Source organism: Carassius gibelio, chromosome A12 (genome assembly GCF_023724105.1).
Source record: "Carassius gibelio isolate Cgi1373 ecotype wild population from Czech Republic chromosome A12, carGib1.2-hapl.c, whole genome shotgun sequence".
Classification (NCBI taxonomy): Eukaryota; Metazoa; Chordata; class Actinopteri; order Cypriniformes; family Cyprinidae; genus Carassius; species Carassius gibelio.
This window is the reverse complement of record NC_068382.1, coordinates 5,063,475-5,087,694: the sequence shown is the minus strand read 5'-3', so window position 1 is coordinate 5,087,694 and position 24,220 is coordinate 5,063,475. Positions and strand designations below refer to the sequence as shown.

At 40.8% G+C, this 24,220-nt stretch overlaps 1 protein-coding gene across 1 annotated transcript in view; it reads left to right on the top strand.

Annotated features, from left to right (window-relative positions):
- Positions 1–2,384: 2,384 nt before the first annotated feature.
- The window catches only part of LOC128024936 (neurabin-2-like), a 28,868-nt gene continuing 7,032 nt past the window's right edge, over positions 2,385–24,220 (top strand). The window contains exons 1-4 of the mRNA XM_052610824.1: positions 2,385–4,150; positions 18,833–18,965; positions 19,700–19,820; positions 22,234–22,338. Coding sequence (XP_052466784.1) covers positions 2,759–4,150; positions 18,833–18,965; positions 19,700–19,820; positions 22,234–22,338 — 1,751 coding nt within the window. The 5' untranslated portion in view covers positions 2,385–2,758. The remainder of the gene's footprint in view (positions 4,151–18,832; positions 18,966–19,699; positions 19,821–22,233; positions 22,339–24,220) is intronic.

Below are 24,220 nucleotides of genomic sequence, written 5' to 3'. Positions count from 1 at the left end.
TTTGGTTGTTAGCTATATTGGTAGCTATATTGTGAGCTAGTTCATGGCTACAAGACTCTGGTTTAGTTGTAACCAGCGTTTGATAATTCCAAATGTACACTCACCTAAAGGATTATCAGGAACACCGTAATACTGTGTTTGACCCCCTTTCGCCTTCAGAACTGCCTTAATTCTACGTGGCATTGATTCAACAAGGTGCTGAAAGCATTCTTTAGTAATGTTGGCCCATATTGATATGATAGCATCTTGCAGTTGATGGAGATTTGTGGGATGCACATCCAGGGCATGAAGTTCCCGTTCCACCACATCCCAAAGATGGTCTATTGGGTTGAGATCTGGTGACTGTGGGGGCCATTTTATTACAGTGAACTCATTGTCATGTTCAAGAAACCAATTTGAAATGATTCGAGCTTTGTGACATGGTGCATTATCCTGCTGGAAGTAGCCATCAGAGGATGGGTACATGGTGGTCATAAAGGGATGGACATGGTCAGAAACAATGCTCAGGTAGACGTAATCGATGCCCAATTGGCACTAAGAGGCCTAAAGTGTGCCAAAAAACATCCCCCACACCATTACACCACCACCACCAGACTGCACAGTGGTAACAAGTCATGATGGATCCATGTTCTCATTCTGTTTACGCCAAATTCTGACTCTACCATCTGAATGTCTCAACAACAATCGAGACTCATCAGAACAGGCAACATTTTTCCAGTTTTCAACTGTCCAATTTTGGTGAGCTTGTGCAAATGGTAGCCTCTTTTTCCTATTTGTAGTGGAGATGAGTGGTACCCGGTGGGGTCTTCTGCTGTTGTAGCCCATCCGCCTCAAGGTTGTGTGTGTTATATATATATATATATATATATATATATATATATATATATATATATATATATATATATATATATATATATATATATATATATATATATATATATATATATATATATATATATATATATCTATATTTAGATATATAAAGCACTTAAAGGGGGGGGGGGGGGTGAAATGCTCGTTTTCACTCAATATCCTGTTAATCTTGAGTACATATAGAGTAGTACTGCATCCTTCATAAATCCAAAAAGTCTTTATTATATTCATAAGAGAAAGATAGTCTGTACCGATTTTTCCCGGAAAAACACGACCGGCTGGAGGCGTGACGTGTGGGCGGAGCTAAAGAATCACGAGCGCGAATAGGCTTTTGCGTTGAGAGCATGTGGAAGCTGTGACATTACCATGAGGGAAAACCCATTATCCAAAACAAACCATGGCTTACAGTCAGATTCAGCCGTTTATTTATGATCCAGAGGCTGAAACTGAACGAGAGCAGCAGCAGCAACGACTCGCTCCGAGCGGGGCTCGAACCCGGGTCTCCGCCATCAACACGGCATCTAACGTCACACAGAGCCATACTCGAAAAAAACTTTCCGAAACTTGTGACAAACCGGAAGGAGTATTTTAGGAACAAAAATACCCCTTCAAACGTACAACTTAATTTTTGAAACTTTGTCCATGTTTAGCATGGGAATCCAACTCTTCAACAGTGTAAAAAACTCAGTATGCATAGCATTTCACCCCCCCTTTAAGCTGCAATACCAAACAGGACTGCAGAGAGATGCCAAAAGTCCACTAAATCTGCTGCCTTAACCTGACTGTACATGCTATATGGATCCATTCAGAATAACTAAACCACTGACCAGCGCATAATCTAAAACACCTTCAGCCGACATTCATTATAAAACACTTGTGCTTTTAAGCCAAATACACAATGAAAACAATTATTTACTGCCATCTGGACGTGAGTCGCTATTCTCTCCACTCATAATCCTTTTTCACAATGTCACATCTTGCCCCAGGGTATGAAACGAAACTATAAATTTTCAGTTTGTGTTGCAAATATAATGTAATAGCAGAAACTTGTTTGTATTAAACTTTGAATGCACTGACATAAAAGAAAGATACCGTACAGACAGAAATTTAAAAAAATGTTACAACCATCCCCGGACTCCCCTATAGTCCTTGACATAACAGAAGAAGAAAATATTTTATAAGAAAAATAATATCAATAAGATCAGCTATGAGTGCTGTGCAGTCATTTGATGAACGTTTTTCAGATCATATTTCCACAGCTGTAGAATGCTGTAATCAATCAGAAACCAGGACTGATTTGATCATATTAAATAAAAAGTGCACTTATATATATATAGTGCACTAAGCGCTACTACTGACGTAAAAATGTTAAAAACTCATTTATTGGTGGAATATTTTATGGAGCTCTGCGCTGGTATGAGGGATCAAATGTGTGACCCCATAAAAATCAATGTGCTGAGAGGGTGTGAAATGAGACGCTCTCTATGACCCTGTATCTCTGCTGCCGCATCAGAGGGAAAAGGCACAAATCTGCAGCGGACTAAATCAAGAGATCAAAACGATCCGGATTATAAACGCACAATCTGTCGTGAAAATCCAGGGCGCGTCGCTGTTCTAGTTTTTTTGTTTAGTCTTCCATCAATGCATGGGTGATTTTCACATTAATCAGCGTGTTTTTTCTTCTTCTCACACACGGGAAGATGGTGCGTTGCTTGTGCCATGCCGCTGACAGACACTCTACATGAATTCATGGGCATCAATTCAACGTTATCATATTCCAGGGCACATTATTGTTCACCAGCGAAAGATTTGTCCTGACAGAAACGTCTGGGACAACGACTTAGAGATGCTGTTATCGCATCGCCTCGGAGAAGCCTAACAGACCATGATGAAGACCGAATCCTCATCCTCCTCCAAGCCAGCGAGCACCACCGCGCTCCGCAGCCCCTCTCCTCACCGCAACGCGTACGAGGCGGCGGGGATCCAGGCGCTGAAGCCGGTGAAAGATGCCTTAAATAACGGCGACGCTCAGGATGGCAAGCCGAAGCCCACCAGCCGCGGTCGCGCGTACGGCTCGAACGTGCACCGCATCAAAAACATGTTCATGCAGATGGGCGCATCCTCACCCACCGAGGCTGAAGACGCGCAAAAGGCAAACGGCGACGGCAAAGCGGTGCGTCTCACGCTCCCGCGGGCTGGCAGCCTGAACGAGAACGTGGATCACAGCGCGCTGCTCAAACTGGGGTCTAGCGTCTCCGAGCGCGTCAACCGCTTCGATGGCAAAACGGACGCGTCGCCCAGGTACTCGAAGCTGCAGGAGACGAGGAAGATCTTCGAGCAGCAACAGCAGGAGAAGCAGGCGGCTTCTAATCGCGTGCTGCTGAAGAAAGAGCGCGTCGCGGGCTTTCAGGATGCGTCGCGTTTGGATGTGGTCGCGCGTTTTAACGGCAGCACGGAGTCGTTGGATAGCCTGGACGCGATCGGTGGGACTGTCGAGGCCGTGTCGCCCACCGTCAGCCAGCTCAGTGCCGTTTTCGAGCGGGCCGCCGAGCTGCGGAACAACCTGCACCGGCTATCCAACACGCCCCCGCTGCCCCTGCGCGGTGTCACCGGCCGGGTCGGTGCGCTCAACTCAAAAATCATCACCAAACGGGCACGCGCTTTTCCTTTAGGGTCAAACAAGGAGGATGGAGTAAACCAGCACCTGGATGAGCAAGATGGAAGGTGTAGCAGTCTCAATGGAGCGTCTGAGCTCCAGGACATTATCACTGCTGAGGATACACAGTCTTTGGATGAGAAAGAGACAGGGGAAAAGGATGACTGTAGTGCCAATGAATCTAAGACTCGAGATAAGTGTAAGCCAGGACAGGCCAATGCCACAGAGGCAAAAGGTACTCTTATTTCTGATGATGTCCGTCATTTGGAAAATGGGGGAGTGACTTCCAATGGAGAGGCCCTAGAGAGAGACACTACGGAGTCTGGCATCACCAGCACTGGAAGGAAGGGCGAGGATGGACATGCTCGTCCATCAGTGGGGGTCAGTAAGAAGGAGGATGATGATGGTACTCTGAAGGAGGATTACTCTAAGGCTGATTTGGTGGATATCAGTGCCTACAGTGCAGTAGGAGAAGACTCTGGTGGTAGTCAGCTTGAGGATGAGGATGATGAAGATGATGTATATGAGCCACAGTCGAGCTGCTCTGAGATTGTTGGATTACCTGTGGAGGAGGATCTGCCCCCAAGCCGGAAAATTAAATTCAGCACTGCACCCATTAAGGTGAGTTTATACCTCAAAGGGATGTTTCACCACAAATTAGAATTCTGTCATCATTCACTCACTCAAAACCTGTATGATGTGCTTTCTTCCTCGTAACACAAAATAAGTTATTTTTCTGTACATTTCACCTGACTTGTCCATCTAGGGCAGTGTTTCTCAACCAGTGTGCATCTGTAAACATCCAGGGGGGCCTCAGGATAACTTGATTGTTAAATGATTTAAATTAATAAATGACTATTTATAGGTACAATAATTTAACTGTAATCATAATTAAAATGCTACAAAGTCAAGCTTTGAACTGAAATCATGTTTCATTCTTATCTCTCAGTTACTGTTGTTTGTATTGAAGAACATCAGTTCATGAAATTCTGAAATCATACAATGAATGATGGTTTTAATACTTCCAGTTTCTGTCAATAAAAAAACAACTTTGTCATAATTGCAGCATATCTATAATAATCCAAAATGTAATGTTGGACAACCTGGGGCCTTTCAAGTCAAAAATGTTGAGAACCACCAATCTAAGCTTTATCAAGCTACAGAAAGGACAAAAAATACTTTAATGATACATATCAGTTTCATAAAGGTATGATTGTGCGCTATATATAAAGTCTTATGGAGTAATATGATAGCTTTATATGAATAAAAGACTAAAACTGAAATGATATACTGAAGATCTTCTGCTGTAGTTTTGCATCATTGACACCAAACACCACTGGATCTCACAAGTCTCAAAATCAAACATGAATTTATGATGAACGAGATTTGAGAGTTATGATGGAGGGTATGATTTTCAATGTGTGAATGTGTCTTGTATTAGAAATTAGGAATATTAAACAAAATAAGGACACTAACCATGTTTTTCAGGTAGGAGGATATTTATTCGCATTAAAAGAATTTGATTACTCTGTATTTAGATTTTGAGCACCGCATATGACATGCATGAAAATAATAGTAGGCTAAATCGTGTGTACGATTTACTAATTCGTTCCCTCAATGTACTAAAACGTGCCCATGATTACTATCGCGTTCTTTCAATTTACTATTTCATTCATTCAATTTATAAACAGTGCTCATGATTTACTATTTTGTTCACTCGATTTATAAATAGTGCACACGCTTTACTTACTCGTTCCCTCGATTTGCTAAATCGTGCGCACAATTTAGCAAATCGAGGGAACACAATACTAATCGTGTGCACGTTTTAGTACATTTAGGGAACGAATTAGTAAATTGTGCGCACAATTTATTTACTTTTTCTTGCATGTCATGTGCGGGGCTCCGTAAGAATTACTGTGCTTTGTGTTCTTATTTTTATTCCTTGTATGTTTGGCTTTTGTTTTATTTTAATGTTCATTCAAATGAATGAGAGGGGTCCGTCCACTTAAAATGGTCGCCCGGGGACTGGCATATTGGGAGGAGTGAATGAATTAACTTCATGCATCATATCATTCATTTATTGGTTCCTTATTTATTGGTTCCTGTAAAAGCCTCAGTGACAGTTACCATTGGAGGCTGCAGTCTGGCACAGAATGAAAGAGCTGAATAGAATATAACAAAATCCAGACTGTCAGTTGGTTTGTTTTGGCATCTTTTCCCTCCCAAGCTCTTCCTCTCTTTGATTGGGTGTGACATTTATCCAGGACAAATGCTGACCTGACATCAGTGGATGAGGTAACAAACATACCTCAGACAATGTGTCTGATAAGCTCTGCTGGCCTGCTTGCGATCAGGATGTAGCTATTTCTGCTCTGTAGATCTGTGTAGACATGAACCGAACCAACATTTGGACACCATGTCCAATAAAATTGTCTCTAGAAATAAAATGTCCCTCCCTCTAAACTGGAAATACAATCAGAAACATTGACACATACTAACACTAACAACACAAACACCAATGTTTTTCTTTAAATCATGACAAAAGATTATTAAAACAATGATTTACAATGAATACTAATTTGAATTAAAACTTTTAATTGGACTTTATTAAAAGACTACACTTTTTAAAAGTGTACTTAAGTGTGTTGAGAAACGGTCATGAAAGTGGACTCTCTTTAAGTGGCATTTTATTACTTTATTATTATATTGTCATCAAATTAAGAGTTATTTTAAATATACATTTAAGATTTGAAGTACAGTTCAAGAGCACATTCAAGATTTACATATATTACCATGTTCACATCCGGCATTAACATCTATTTCAGAGAGGCGATCTGATCACAAGTTGCGAGTGCTTATTACATATGTAAAAATGTGGTCCAGGATATTTTGCGATTTAATATTTCGGATTACATTTGGAGGTAGACAGAAACTAATGTGATCACATTGCATAAGGAATTTTAAAAACACTGTATCCGTCCTGATACATACCAACTCACCCATCAATCACCATTTAGATAAAACGGGTTAAAAGTCAAAAAAGGTTTTAACGTAAATGTAAAGCTGCATTTCAGAAAAATCATGCAAATACCCACTTCAGAAATCTTTTTTAATTATATGTAATTATTAATGTATTAGCATTAAAGGGGTTAGTTCACCGAAAAATGATGTCATTAATAACTCACCCTCATGTCGTTCCAAACCCATGAGAACTCCGTTCATCTTTGGAACACAGTTTAAGATATTTTAGATTTAGTCCGAGAGCTCTCAGTCCCTCCATTCAAACTGTGTGTACTGTATACTAACCATGTCCAGAAAGGTAATAAAAACATCTTCAAAGTAGTCCATGTGACATCACAGGGTCAGTTAGAATTTTTTGAAGCATCGAAAATACATTTTGGTCCAGAAATAGCAAAAACTATAAACTTGTTAATAAATAACTGCAAACATATTTTGTCCTTTATCTTTTCAAAACAATTATTAAATTACATTTTCATATTTTCATTTTAAATTTAAGTTTAAGTTTCATCAGATGTCTTAAAACCTGACTGTATTTTTTTATTTATTGGAAATTTCAATGTATTTTTATATAATAATAAAACAATTCTACAGAATGCACAATATAAAAATGTAATCACATTAGCATAATAAAAAAACTCTAAACATAATGTAACAGTAGGCCTATTTATGTTTCCATCCAGTTGTTTTTATGCATGAATTGAAAATGTGCATTAAAACATCTGGAAACACTGCAAATTCACAGGTGGAGGTGTAAAAGCTAAGATATGGCTAAAACTTAAATATAAATGTGACGTAGCAGCTGCCCAGAGAGAGATGTTCCTCTATGTCCAGAAACACCCTCTCAAAAACATCTGGATAAAACAAGACCTCTGTCTGTCTTTCTGACCCTCACTAAGACATATTCTTTTGGTATAATATGACATTAACATTTGTAAGAAATGATGCAAGACACAGAAATTCACAATATAGCTTGCACTGGAACAAAATAAATACTTTCTGTGACTTTAGCGGGACGAAAGTAACCGTTGACAGGAACTCCTGACATTTAAACTCGATTTAATTTTATATAAAAAAAAATTGAAAATGCAAACTTTAGGATGTGTTAAAGCACTTAATAACCTGTAGATTGATAATTACTTTGACACATGAAACAAGAAAAACAACCGCAAAAAATTACCGCTTCGATAATTTACTTTTTGTACTCGAAAACAGTTTTATGGACCTAACTTCGGAATACCATGAGGAAATCACATGATATTTCTCAGCTCTGTCAAGGATTGCATGCTGAACATGCTGTCATAGCTGGGAATGCAAATGCAGAAAGAGGCTCGGAGAAAATCGCTTTGTTACTTTCGTCCCGTGTTACTTTCGCCCCGGTTCTCCCCTACTCAAACAGTACACTGACTGAACTGCTGTGAAGAGAGAACTGAATATGAACACAGAGCCGAGCAAGATAATGAACAAAAGATTGACTTGTTCTCGAGTCAAGAAACACCAACATTTTGTTCCTTTTCACACAAATTATGATTACAGAAGAAGATTATCAATTAACAGGGTTCCTTGCACAGTAATATATTATGACCTCAAAACACTTGTAAATAAAATATCGCCACAGTCATGTTTAACTGTTTCTGAGAAAAATGTAGATGTTTTTTTGTGCCGGTCACTAGACATTTGACTTTGAAACTGCCATGAAACATGATGCAAGAAGCACAATATAACTTTTTTTTTTTTGTTCAGTTTTTTTCACTCACAAGGCTGATTAAAAAAACATTTGCAATGGAGAATTTTTTTTTTATAGGGCCTTTTGTGGACATGTCACTGTCTATGGCTCTGTCACAAAAAAGTTAAATTTAGCATATACATTGCACCAGCATTTCTGTGCTACCTTTAAATTGAGTAAAAACTGTTTTTAAGCCATCCCTGTTCTCAATCTGGAGTCTTCGTACTGTGTTTTTCACTGGTGTGTGAGATCATGTAGATCCGCAGGCCGAGGAGACAGCATTCAGTTGCTGCCAAGCTGTGGCTGCCTTTGTGTTGGTCAGTAAGTGGCCGTGTCACTCTCTCTGTCTCTCTGTCTCTCTTTCTCTCTCAGTGTGGACAGAATTTGGGACAAAGTTTTCTCCCTAAATGAATTGAACAGCTCTCCATTAAACACAAGGCCGGTTGTGCTGGCTAGGGTGTTGGGTCTTTATTAAACCTCTCTCTCTCCTTCTCTCTTTAGGCTGGAGAGTTGAGGCTGACCTAAGAGGCAGATCTCACACTAACCGCTTTGTTCTCATTTTTTCACTCCCTCTCTCTCTGCCCCTTTTTCAGTTGCTCACTTCTTCTCCTCTATGTGTCCTTCTTCAACCCAGATTCATTTGAGATGAACATATTCATTCAAGTCCTACTAGTATTCTTTTTTATTTTCATCTTCCTTAAATTTTTTACTCATTCCCATTTGAATCCTTTTTTCCTCCTGTCTTTTTCTCTTTCACTCATGTCTCTCTTTCTTTCCCTGGCTTGGCAGTGCTTATAAATAGCAGTATTGTCGCTGTAAGTCCTCCCCTGAAGGCGTTGTGCACACCAAACACTCAAACTGTCACGGTTGGGTTTGGGAAAACACAAAGAGAGAGGGTAGATCCAAATGCAGGTAAGGGTTTTTATTTAAACAGAGGGGTAACTACAAAAATAAACAGTCATGAGAGACAAACGTAACCAAAAGAGGGAACCGGATGAAACGGGGAACTCGGAAGAATGAGAAGGTAGAGGAAGTCTCGGGGGAACGAGAGCATGAGACACATAGGGTAAGGACTCCATGATGACAACAGAGAAAGACAGCTCTATATAGGGAAACTAATGACAGAGTATTGTCAACACCTGTGCGATTCTAATTGGAGTGCAATTACTGTGAAGACACAACCAGACTAGCGGAATTAAAGTGCCTATGGTGAAGTGCCTAAGGGGAAGTGAGCTCACTAGGGAACACCCAGGAAAACAAAGACTGGCAGCGTGACATTACCCCCTCCCTACGGAGCAGCTACCAGATGCTCCACCTAAACCCAGGAAAACCCCAACAGAAAAAGAGGCAGGAGGGAGGTGGAACGGCGGCGGACCAGGGGGAGGGACGGAGGGACAGAAAACAGGGACAGGAGCAACCAGGAGGAATGGAAAGGTGCAACACAAAACAAGGAGTCCAGGAGGGAGGCGGACAGGTGGAGGCTCAGGGGGAGGGAAGGAGGGCCAGACTAAACTAAAAGGAACAGACAGAAACAGAACTCAAAAAACACAAAACATAAGTCCATGAAGGGCATGTTGAGGCGTCCACCAGGACGGAGCAGATGACCACCACATCTTTGTGGTCGAGGCCGGAGTCCGCCAGGGCGGAGCGGAAGACCACCACGGCCTTGTGGTCAAAGTCAAAGCCCTCCAAGGTGGAGCGAAAGACCACCACGTCTTTGTGGTCGAGGCCGGAGTCCACCAGGGCGGAGCAGAAGACCACCACGTCCTCATGGTCACCGCCGGAGTCCCCCAGAGCGGAGCGGACGACCACCACGTCCTCGTGGTCACCGCCCGAGTCCCCCAGGGTGGAGCGGACGACCACCACGTCCTCGTGGTCACCGCCAGAGTCCCCCAGGGCGGAGTAGAAGACCACCACGGCCTTGTGGTCACCGCCTCGGGAACTGTATCGGGCACCGCCTCTGGAACAGCCTCGGGCACCGCCTCGGGAACTGTATCGGGCACCGCCTCGGGAACTGCATCGGGCACCGCCTCGGGAACAGCCTCGGGCACCGCCTCGGGAACTGCATCGGGCACCGCCTCGGGAACTGCATCGGGCACCGCCTCGGGAACAACATCGGGCACCGCATCGGGCACCGCATCGAGCACCGCCTCGGGAACCGCATCGGGCACCGCCTCGGGAACAGCATCGAGCACCGCCTCGGGAACTGCATCGGGCACCGCCTCGGGAACAGCCTCGGCCTCCGGAGCAGCAGCGGTCACCGCATCGGGAACGACCTCGGCCACCGCCCCGGCCTCCGGAACAGCAACGGGAACCGCATCGGGAACGGCTTCGACCACCGCCTCGGCCTCCGGAACAGCAGCGGGCACCGCCTCGGCCTCCAGAACAGCAACGGGAACCGCATCGGGAACGGCCTCGGCCTCCGGAACAGCAGCGGGTACCGCCTCGGCCTCCAGAACCGCAGCGGGCACCACATCGGGAACAGCATCGGGCATTGCCTCGGCCTCTCGAACAGCATCGAGCACCTTCTCGGGAACAGCCTCGGCCTCGGAAACAGCATCGGGCACCGCCTCGGGAACTGCATCGGGCACCGCCTCGGGAACAGCATCGAGCACCGCCTCGGGAACTGCATCGGGCACCGCCTCGGGAACTGCATCGGGCACCGCCTCGGGAACTGCATCGGGCACCGCCTCGGGAACAGCCTCGGGCACCGCCTCGGGAACCGCATCGAGCACCGCCTCGGGAACTGCATCGGGCACCGCCTCGGGAACTGCATCGGGCACCGCCTCGGGAACTGCATCGGGCACCGCCTCGGGAACTGCATCGGGCACCGCCTCGGGAACTGCATCGGGAACAGCATCGGGCACCGCCTCGGGAACTGCATCGGGCACCGCCTCGGGAACAGCATCGGGCACCGCCTCGGGAACTGCATCGGGCACCGCCTCGGGAACTGCATCGGGCACCGCCTCGGGAACTGCATCGGGCACCGCCTCGGGAACTGCATCGGGCACCGCCTCGGGAACAGCATCGGGCACCGCCTCGGGAACTGCATCGGGCACCGCCTCGGGAACTGCATCGGGCACCGCCTCGGGAACAGCATCGGGCACCGCCTCGGGAACTGCATCGGGCACCGCCTCGGGAACTGCATCGGGCACCGCCTCGGGAACAGCCTCGGCCTCGGAAACAGCATCGGGCACCGCCTCGGGAACTGCATCGGGCACCGCCTCGGAGACTGCATCGGGCACCGCCTCGGCCTCCGGAACATTAGCGGGCACCGCATCGGGAACGGCCTCGGCCACCGCCTCGGCCTCCGGAACAGCAGCGGGCACCGCATCGGGAACAGCCTCGGCCACCGCCTCCGGAACAGCAGCGGGCACCGCATCGGGAATGGCCTCATGGACGGCAGCCGCCCGCTCGGGAACGTTCTCCGGGTCCTGAGGAACAGTAGCTGCCTGTCTCCTCCTCCGCCCTCTACGATGGAGAGTCGGTGGCGTTGAGTCGGCCATCTTGTGCTGTGGTGCTGGGCTGGCGGCCATCTTGCGCTGTGGCGCTAGGCTGGCGGCCATCTTGGGCTGTGGGGCTGGGCTGGTGGCCATCTTGGGTTGTGGAGCTGAGCTGGCAGCCTTGTCTGGAAACTCTGGTGTGGTTGTTGCATCCCACTGAGCACGATGGTGCAGGTAATTGGTAAACCCCCAAAAGTCCAGGATCTCTAACCCCTTCATCTCCCATTGAGGTAAAGGATCATCCAGGCAATTATTAAACCAATCCTTTAGTGCTGCATCATTGTAACCTAACCCGACTGCCAAAGTCCAAAACAATTGCGCCAGGCCACCCACCTCCCTTCCCTCTTGATGAAGGGTGGTTAAGTTCCGGAATCTCCCCCTCCGTTCCTCCATGGTGGCTGGGGAACCGATTCGAAATCTCACACCGCTGGATCTAGGCATGATGGAGTCCTTCTGTCACGGTTGGGTTTGGGAAAACACAAAGAGAGAGGGTAGATCCAAATGCAGGTAAGGGTTTTTATTTAAACAGAGGGGTAACTACAAAAATAAACAGTCATGAGAGACAAACGTAACCAAAAGAGGGAACCGGATGAAACGGGGAACTCGGAAGAATGAGAAGGTAGAGGAAGTCTCGGGGGAACGAGAGCATGAGACACATAGGGTAAGGACTCCATGATGACAACAGAGAAAGACAGCTCTATATAGGGAAACTAATGACAGAGTATTGTCAACACCTGTGCGATTCTAATTGGAGTGCAATTACTGTGAAGACACAACCAGACTAGCGGAATTAAAGTGCCTATGGTGAAGTGCCTAAGGGGAAGTGAGCTCACTAGGGAACACCCAGGAAAACAAAGACTGGCAGCGTGACACAAACTTACTACATCTTTTCATTAGCCTCTCTCTGTTTCTCTCTCTTTATCTATATAGCTCACATATAGACCTGAATATCAGTCATTTAATATGTATCTGGAGAGATGTCATTAAAATTTGTGAAATTATTTGTACAGTTATGTATCTCTACACTGTAAGAAAAATAGACATTTTTTTAAAGGTATTTGTAATTTTCTGCCAGGAAAATAAAAATCTCCCATTGTCTGTGTTTATGGACTGTGAACACTTGTGAAAAAAATATAAGGAATATTGCTTTATGTTTCACACACTGTTTTTACACACAGAGTGCAGTTATTCAGCATTTTTATTAGCTCTAAGTTGGTTTGTTCCCAAAATCAGAAGAAAAATTAAACATGAAAGTGTAAAATATGTTAGAGATCTTAACAGTAAAAAGACTGTAAAAATGCTACCGTAAAAACCTGTTAATTGGTATCAGTAAGTTTCTATATATACGGTGAATAACTGTAATTACATTTAATGTGATTTTACATTAAAATAACGTTAAAATTACAGTTTTGGGAATTTAAAAAGAAAAAGTCATTGTTGCATTTACAGTGAAAAACTGTAAATTGACACTCCCAGAATTCCCTGCATGACACTTCATATTTTATGTTTTTTTATTTTTATTGAAATAACTGTTAACTATGCTTAGTTTTTTTATCATTTGTGTACATTAGGGTTTTATCTTTCATCTAAATTTGTTAAATTAATGTTTATTGCATCATTTCAGTATCGTGTGTTACCATGATGGTGTTTAGTGATTTTGTTAGTGATGAGCTTTGATTCATCATGCTACTTTCTCATCACCACCAGTTTTTGGTAGCTATTAGTGCATTACAATGGTTCAAAACAGATATTAGTACTTCAGTATGTTGGTTTATTAACATTAGAACATTATATCAGTTAATGAAATACTGCATTTTATTGTGAATTAAAGTTAAGTCTGTAAAACCTAAAATGTTATTACCATATTTTTAACGGTGAAGTTCTGGCAACCACAGTTGCTGGTATTTTACTGTAAATGTCAATAATTTTATTTTTTTACAGTGTACTTTTAGAATCAAGACTATGGAATTAAAAAGCTTTCTGACACGATCAGACCAAAATTTAAGTCGTTATACTCTATTAATCTGTGCATGTTTGTCCTATGGACTGCTAATAATTTTTCTGTAATTGCATGCTTTTAAAGCTTTTTGAAGCCATTTATTGTTAATGCATGGAAAAGAGTACTCTTTAGAATTTTCTTTTGTGTATAATACAAGGGATAAAGCAGTGGAAGTGCATATTTGCTTTGATTTTTGTTGGTTTGGGTACGAGAGGAATTAATGTGTAGCATTGGATTTAGCTTGAAATTTTGAGCTACTTCTGTAGACAACTGACAAATATATCAGGATCATACAGACAGCCCAGAACTGTCTGTGAGTGAATTCTCACACCTCTGCGCCCGAGGGACATTACAGAAAGTTTGACTGTACTCACATCAATTCACATTCCCGCCTCATGCACATTTAAGCCTAAATAATGCTAAATAAAATATGCTTGTTTAAGAAAAAAGGCTGTTTATAAATGCATTATGGTAGTAAAATTGTATTCCAATTAGGACAGAGAGTGTATTTATATGAAGGGCACACATATTAATCGCATTTTAACAGCAGGAGTGGTTCATTCATCCATCCTTCATTCTTTACTCAGTCCCAGCACATCATAAGGATAAAATACAGCTCACTTCAGAGTATCTCACCATATGCTACATTATTGAACAAAGCCTCAGAACATCAGGATATAGATGATGTTCAGGAATGACTGCCTAAATTCTACAATATGTTATTTTTGCCTGCCTGGCATGTATTTAACATACTTGTACTGGGAATTCTTTGTTTGTATGTCCAATTTACATTTTAGATCATATCTGTGGTTAACCTATGTTTACAATTTTGGGGTGGTTGACTGTTTTTTGTTCTAGGCTTGATTGTGTTTTATGCTTTATTAAAAAAAAAAAAAAACACACACAGACACACATTATTTTTCACACAATTAACCTTTATTCCACACCACTCTGTCCCTTCTCCCATAAGCGTGCAGATAATTTCCTGGTTTTATGAAGCCCTCCCTCAGAAATACGCGATAGGTTCTGATTGGTTAGCTAGTCCAGTCTGTTGCGATTGGCTAAACTGCCTCTAGTGCGAGTCTAAAAGTCCCGCCCCTCACCTCAGTGACATATACTGCAGTTGTATTGTAAACAATGGTGTCGTATATATTGCTTATCAATTTGAGCCTGATTGAGACACAGAGTATATTACTGAAGAGGATCGCGCAGAATCAAGCAAGGCTCTTAATGGTCTGTTTTATGTTTGTTGTTGTCAGTCTCATACTTTTAGATATGCTGTTATTTGTAAATGCTACTTCTTCTGTTAGCTTTTAATATACGGTTTTATGCTGATTAAAACTTCAATACAGTACGGCAACCGCACGTGCGATAATGTATAACGCTTCCCATAGCTATGTGAAAATAAGGGTATAAATGGAACAGTTCATAGTTTGAGCTGAGCTGGTGATCTGAAAGAGAGATCGAGAGAGAGAGAGATGCAGAGCAGGGTGACACGAGGAACAGGATTGAGAACCACTGCTTTAGAACATTGATTTTAAATCTTGTGAATTTATTAGAATCATTAGAAGACATAAGTGCGATTCATAAATGAATATAATTTTTTACATGCTCCCCATTTTCTTTGTCTTCTTTAAAGCAGTGCAGCCTTGACCCCTTAAGCCCCTTTCACACTGACTACGTTTACATGCAGCCAATAACCCGTTCAAAACCGGGATATTAGCAATAACCCGGTCACGCACGGCCATGTAAACACCGGCAAAAACCTGGATATACCTGGGGTACCCCTTTTCTAACCCGAATATTTGGTCTTGTAAACGCGTTTCGGCATATCCCCATCAAAATGTGTGTTCTGCGCATGTTCTATTCACAAGGAATCTTGGTCTTTTGAGTCTTTGGATACAGGAAGAAGAATCAGAAATGACGCATATTGCGTATTACGTCCAGACGCTAACCGTGCGTCGCTGTTTACATCGGGATATTGGTGACTGATTACACATTCCATGTATACAGGAGTAACTCTCTCTGCTCACGCATGTAAACGGGTTATCCCGAATGTTTCAGAAACCCAAATAGTGACCTTAACCCGACCATAACCCGAATTTTAACAGCATGTAAACGTAGTCACTGACACTAACATTGCCGGGTTCTGTCCCGGAACGAGCGATGTGTGAACAAAAGCCAGATCTAATGCCGTAAAAGGTGTCGTAGTGATGACGCACGTTTTTGCGTGACTCTTTTATCGGCTGTTTTGAAGACAGATCAACGTTCGTGACCCACTGCATAGACTTGATGAGTTTACTTTTGCAAAACACTGAATAAACACAAACCTCAAAACCAGCATTACCCAGAGAGAAGTGTGGTGCAAAATATTGCATTTCATCAAGTTATCATCGAGTTATCCCAAGTTTTTATTTACATTTACACATTTGACAGACAGCTTCATCCAAAGCAACTTATACGCATTCAAGGTACATATTTACATAGATGTTTGAATCCATGACCTTGGCGTTATTAGCACCATGCTCTACTGATTAAGCTACAGGAAATAATTTCAGGAAACAAAAATACAAACATACAAATGTGCATGTGAGCTATATTACCTGCAACAAAATTACATTTTTTATTTTATTTTATAAATACATAAATATATTGTTTGAAGAAAAGAGGGGAAAAGACTGGAAAACCTCTGCCTCATGTGTTAGAGTAACAGAAAGCCTTCAGGCGTTCAGAAATCTATTTCTGTCACCTGGAACAGAACCAATCTTACTGCAACTCTCTCTTGCTCCCGACCTCAAGCAGAGCAGAAAATGTCAGTGGTTGTGGGCAATAACCATGTTATTTGGATTTATTCCATTCCAACAGCCTATTAACAGTATTCCTTAAATGGGGTTTCCTGTCAGAACGTCTCCTCATACTTTGTTTTGTTCAATGTTACAAGTGTCGTGTGTTCTCAAGTCTCGGAGGGCTTCAGCAGACATTTTTTTTGTTGCATTATTATTGTCATAAGCACTATTCCCCTTAAAATTTTCATTATTGTGATACAAAACTGAATTAAACTTCTACACTAAACTGTAATGAGATTGATACTTTAACATTGCAGCAATTTTTAAGAAAATAAACTTAATGGTCCTAAAATAGGCTTCTTTTTTATTCGACCAAGGCATGTTGACAGGTTTCATGAGATTCATCCAACACCTGAGCAAGAAAACAGCAATTTCTATAGAAATATTAGTGAAAGTGAAATGTGAAATTTGTAGCCCATACTCGGAATTGGTGCTCTGCATTTAAGTGCACACACACACACACACACGCACACACGCACTTATTATTTATTGTCATTCATACATTTTGTAGTGTAGCAGAGCCTAGATGGGATTGTTTGTGTAGTAGAGGAGGGGTATTCCTGGCCATCTGTTAAGAGATGTGATTCACTGGCACTCTTACACAACCAGAACAACACTGTCTGTCACTCTCTCCCTCTCTCTCTCATTCTGTCTTCACCCTCTTTAATCCAATGTTTGTGTCCTCTGGGCACCACCAAAAATCCCAGCCACACAATCTATGTGTCCATAACAGTTGGTCTCAGCTGGTGTGTGATGCTTTTCTTGTGTATTTTGCTATTGGGGAGTATGTGCAGGTGGAATTAAAGCACAGATGGTAGTAAAGAACAATTTTTCTCTCTGGGGTTGTGTTTAATGTGGGATGCTTGTGGAAGGACACAAGTAGGTAGAATTGAGGCATGAGGATTTAGGATGCTGGTGGTTGTCTGGCATTGGGGAATAAAGATGGTCTGGTATTATTATTTTTTATTACATAACAGGAAACAGCATTCACAGTTAATTTTATTTCTGTAATGTAACTTATTTCTAAATGAAACAGGATATTCAAGGGCAAAAGCAGGCCAGGACTTTAGTTTATCCATTGGGAATTGATTGGATTGTAAAGGTAATCTCAATTTGACAGGTGGCTAAAAAAATTGGGCTTGGTGATGTCAACCAAACAGAAAACTCTTCATAAAAATGCATAGCACACACAAATATGGTGCAATCTCTAGGACAGTTGGTATGGTACAAACTCTAGTACAGCTCTAATACATTCCGGTTTTTAATTAACTAGTATATTTATAATGGCTAGAAAATCTATTTGGATTTGTCTAACATCTTGCTGAGATTGTTTTCACTGAGCTTCTTGCAATGCATTCTGGTGTTACCTTCTCTATGAAGGACAATTACAGTATGTGTCTGGCCAAAAGAAGATACCTGAGAAGGCTGCAAGACAAATGTAAAACGAACATTTACATGCTGTGAATGTCACCAAGAGGATTTCACATTAACAGTATAAATTTAAAACATGCATTTGTGTTCAGGCCAGGTAAAGTTGGCACCTGCACCCACATTAAAAAGATTATATAAAACTAGAAGTAAAGCCTCAAGAGCTGCTGTGAAGTTTGCACAGTCACACCTACTCTGCCCACACAACTTTGCTTTCAATAAAGAGACACTTTAATTCAACAGTCAATGCAATTCTACAGTAGAAGTGTGCTATTACTTTTCAAAAGTGATGACACTACAACAAAAAATAGTAAAACATCATAGAGGGTAGTGTACAGATGTCTTGTGTCTGGTCCAAATCACTGTGAAGAAAATGTAAGCACTTACTTGAATCTTCATCAGGAACTGTAGAAATCTATCTGTTGCTCAATGCTAAATATAGTAGGTGAACAGCATCAATCAACTCCAATAATTTAGAGGTGGCAAACTGGTTAATACTATTGATATTTATTGCTTAGTATTATTGAACGAGACAATACAAATCAGTGTATAATCACAAGCAATGCCATCCTTATTCCAGGTTTGGTTCAAGGTCTGATGCTGAAACAAAGTTAGACTATACTTGTTGAAAGTGGGAGTTAATCTAATAAGCAGGGGAGAATTTACTTGTCCTGAAAAGTGAATGAATTATTGTTATTATTATTGTTTTTAATGTAATTACCTGATTGGAAAGCTTGTCTCTTTGAAGCAAACGTGGTTATTTATATATGATCAAATCTTCAGGTGTTCACAACCTATTCTAATGAGGACTATGACAGGAGGAATGATGATGTGGACCCCATGGCTGCTTCTGCTGAGTACGAGCTGGAGAAACGTGTGGAAAGGCTGGACCTGTTCCCCGTTGAACTGGAGAAAGGTATTTGGGAAAAGACGCTTGAAATGATTGATGCACTGAAGAGTCAATAAGTGGGTTGATGTATTGATGGATACCGTATATAAATGGTTGAAGACATACCCAACCGCCAACCTGCACCCTTCTGACTACTAATTTCAAGTGCTTTGCGAATATGCCATAGTGAAGCTCACTTCTGTCGAACTCACCAGATGGACATATTCACTGCTTGGTAGCTTATTTATTTATTTAAAGACTGTTAAATTGATGAAGGCGATTATGTAGCTGGAAGGACTCCAGTGGACAGAAGTAATGAGTGTATTAATTTAAAAGAACTAAATGATTATATACCACAGAACACACATAGAGGCCACTGTTAATGTTAAACTTTACATAATAGAGACAGTGTCTTAAATGTGCTTTAATCAAAATGCAATCTCAATATTTTAAGCAATGTAGTAGAAATAAAAAAGTTATATAAAAACAGTTTGACATTTTGAGATTAATAACACCCTTTAGCTACAACTATATCCACTGCAAATAAAACTGTTTATTAATGAACAACTATTGTATTCAAAGAGTAATACTCAACAGAGGGAATGTCAGTGAGGAAATGAAGGTGTGCTTCACAGTACTTTTTCTCACACTTGAAATAGTTAACCCTGGGTTATTCTAATCCCCAGGTAAAAGGAACCTATAGATTGAATAGAAAATGCTAAAATAGTATTGAATTCTCGGTTTTTGTTGTCCATCAACAGACAATGAGGGTTTGGGTATCAGCATTATTGGGATGGGTGCTGGTGCTGACATGGGTCTGGAAAAGCTTGGCATTTTCGTAAAGACGGTCACCGAGGGAGGGGCGGCCCATCGGGATGGCAGGTAGACGTTATGCATATTCCACAGCATCATAGTTAATATCTCAACTTAAAGGGATGGTTCACCCAAAAATGAAAATTCTATCATTATTACTCATTCTTATGTTGTTCCAAACCTAGAAGACCTTTGTTCATCTTCAGAACACAAATTATCATATTTTTGATGAAATCCGTGAGCTTCCTGATCCTGCATAAACAGCAACAGAACTACCATGTTCAAGGCCCAGAAAGATAGCAAGGACATTGTTAAAACAGTCCACGTGGCATCAGTGGTTCAACCTTAATCTTACTAAGCTAAGAAACTAACCGTGTCAGTCTTTGGCGCACGTTTATGACAGTACCACGACACATGCATTCTTCTGCTTGCAAACAAGGCACAGTGCATCTGGTTTCTACATCAGAACGACCGCTTGAACCACCAATGCAACTTTAACAATGTAGTTCTGTGGCTGTCTATGCAGGGTCAGAAAGTTCTTGGATTTCATCAAAAATAACTTAACCCTCTGGAGTCTAAGGGTATTTTTGGGGCCTGGAGAAATTTTGTCATGCCCTGATATTTGTGCTTTTTTCAGTTTCTTATAAATATCTAAATGGGTAAAGTCTAATATCACTGTAATCAGCACAAACTGGGCTATAATAATATGTGAAATTCATGCATGTACATGATTGTATTTTTGAGAAAAAAAATGTTATGCATGGTTAGTGAAAAACTAAAAATGTTAAGTCACTTGAATAAGGCAATAAAACGCATACATAAAATTGGTTGCCGAAAAAGTTGAGAACTGGAGCTTGTAGCCTAGAATTTTTCTTTCTAAATTATGTGAAAATCATCTTGTTTACTCATTCACAGAAAACAATATATTGATTTAAATTTTCTAAGACACTTTTTGTTGGTAAAAGTCATATGCGAGTAGGCGTCAACTATCATGAATATCATTGTGATTTACACCTGAGAAGACAAAGGCCTGCATAATGAGCTGCATAATTAGCCTCTCATTGAACTGTGCCACTCTGAGGGAGGACTTACAAGAAAGAATGTGAGAACAAAATAAAAGTATGTAATTTTATGTTTGTAGTTTATTAAGAATATATTTAATTATCCCACAACATAATTTAATATCCACTTGGGGGAGCAGTTAAACAGTTTATTAGGGACAATCAAAGCTTACTTTCAAACAAATTTTTTTGGCATCCTTACTCCAGTCACACAATCCTTCAGAAATCCTTTCAACAATCTTATTTTCTACCAAATAAACCCCATTTATTATTATCATCATCATTATTATTATTATTAATGTTGAAAAGAGCTGAGAATATTTTTCAGGTTTTTTTTAGGGGGAATAAATCGAAAGAACTGCATTGTTTTTACATTTGTTAGAGTTATCTCTATTTGTCACATTTATATTATTTACATCAAGCTTTTGAATGGTATAGTATTGTATACTGTTATTGAAACTTCATAATGTTTCACTTGATTATACATTTAGTCAGGAATTATAGTTTGGAAAAAGTATTTGGAAAAAGTCTGACTAGTAAAATGTTTACACTTTATGTGAAAACTAGTACAAATAAATAAAAAGAGACTTACTCATGTTTATGATCTCTGCTGAATAAAGAGCTTCATTCTTTTTTCTGAGGAAATCCATTTTTCAAATCCTCAACCACATCACATCTTTTTGGGGTGAATTATGTCTTAGTCCTCTCATCGCGAAGCAAACAGTAAAATAAAATAAAAACTTGAAGAACAGTCTCGCTGCTTTTTCTTCTGTGTGGGCGTATTCAAGCCGCGCGCTTCAGTTTGAATCTGAATAGCGCGTTCAGCGCGGGGGCGTGGTCACATTAGATATAATGAGCGGAGTTATGAAAAACAGACATCGCGTTGTTTTCATATGGATTACTCTAACTCAGAATAAAGTAATTTCGGCAGCACTTGTTTAGTTTAAAAGTAGACATTCCAGGCTTTCTATAGATATCTCTCTCATATCTCTTCGTTGAGTATTCACGGAGTTACAGTCCGTTTTAATGAAATGTTTGTACATGACGATCAGCGGAGACAAAGACTGTAGACAGCGCACCTTGTTTGTTATCTTTATTTTATAAGTGCACAAAGGTTTTTTGTTATTATGTCTGTATCCAAAAAAAAGTAGACCCTTTACAGATTCGATTGATGCATTGCTCTTATCTGTACGATTAAAACTGAGAGTGTAATTTAAGTTCTTTTCGGGGTTATCAGGAGAAAATGACTCAAAACGCATATATGCGTTAATCGACTCGAAAGATGAACGTAAGTATTACGGGTTTGGAACAACATGATGGTGAGTAATTAAAGACAGAGTTTTCATTTTTGAGTGAACTGTCCCTTTAATTACTGAAACTCATTTCACACCTTTAACACTGCCCACTTTTTTCTCTTTCAGGATCCAGGTGAATGATTTGATAGTGGAGGTGGATGGAACAAGCCTGGTTGGTGTAACTCAAAGTTTTGCTGCCTCTGTTCTGAGAAACACATCTGGCACAGTTCGGTAAGACCAGCAGGATGCAGAACACTGTGGTACACAACTCACACAATGTCCCTGCTGATCTAATTTCTTTGAAGTCCCATCTTTCCCATTTTTCTTATCTTATATATCTGTCTACAGATATGTGAAACTGAAATGCACCTATTGCTGTTGGCACACGTAATGATGAATTAATTATATGCTACCTTCGATTAATGTCAGAATTTTATCCATTTATGAATGGAGCACACATGAACACCACCACAATGTTGTAAACATCAGTGCGGAAAATTTGGGGTGTAAATTAAAAATAATTTCAGAAACTAATTGGGTATTGGTCACAATTAAGTTCTGATTATGAAAGTTTACAGTGTAAATAGTATGAGAATACTGAGAATAGCCTCAAAATGTGTTCATCAGACAGCAGATTTGTGTGCCAAAACTTAATTTCCCTTGATTCAGATAGCAGCTCAAGATATTAGATCATAATTACACCTTCTGAAGTCATAAGTAGGAACTTCCCAGAAGGAACTGAATCCAGCAATAAATACAAAGTAATTAGAGACTGTACTTTTGACTACATGACAGGTTGAATTTTATAACATTTTGCTTATTTGTTTCAAGCTCTCTTACTTTGTATACACATATTGTATAAATTCATGGCAGGATATAAACAGACATTACAGTCGTGTAATATATTACAATTGCGTGCAGCTGTATTGTTTGTAATGTTTGCATGCTCTCTTTGTTAAAGGAGCACTGTAGCCAGTTCTATCTCAATAGCATTGTGAAATGAAATTCTTTAATCATTTAAAACTTGCTCAAATATGTGCTTTTTTAATGTTTAAAGAATGATTTAAGTTTCATTGACATCATCACTGACATTATCTTTCCCTACTCTTTTTTTTTCCAGCATTCAGTTTATTCAGCATTCAGCCAATGAGGGGGTCATTGTGGCAGTTGTAATTATGATGTGTTACAAAGACTGCATTTAGAAGAGAATAATATTTCATTATGATAGATGAGCGTTAACAGGGGGAGGCCAGAACAAGGAGAGGGTTATATGAAACCAGACACTGGGTGGAGGAGACACGCACTGTGTAGGAGCAAAGAAAAGGGAGAAAATTGAGGATGGATAAATATAGAAGGGAGACAGACAAGCAAAGAAGGATCTGTAAGAGCTTTATCAAAAGTAAACAACAGGATAAATCTTGTTGTCATCGTACATCATGGGTGTCCAAATTGTCCAAATTTAGTTTTTTATATGCTAGTAAGACCTTGATTAGCTGGTTCAGGTGTGTTTAATTGGGTTTGGTGCTAAACAGGACAGTGGCCTTCCAGGAGCACACCTGTTATACATCATTGTAAATTTTGTCTTCTCATAATTTATGACTGGCCTTACAAGAAGATGTTTATAAGATCTCTTTAAAATGGTACAGATTCTAAAAGAGCATTTAAATACAATAATTGGTAACATTTTACAATAAAGGAAAATTAATAATCATGTTCTAATACCTAAATTAATACTTAATTTTGGTGGTTGACCGATATCGCCGATATATCTTAGCATTGGCCGATGAGTTTTTCTGCTTGGCCGATGTGTTCGAGCCGGGACTTTTATTTTGACAGCGCTGAGAGCAGCAGCAGCTCCTAAGCGCACACAGTGCTTGTTTGTCGTTGTTGTTAACAGCTGTGTCTAATACGGATAGAAGTCTGTCTAATAATCAGATAGAACGGTTAAACAAAGGAATTAATGTATACATAAAGTATTATAATGATTTATTTTATATTAGGCCTATTAGAAATAGAAATGCAAACATTATAATACTTTCTCGTTTGCCGTCAGCATTAAGCAAATACGCATTTATATAATTTAAACAAATCTTTGAATGACCAATGAACATGA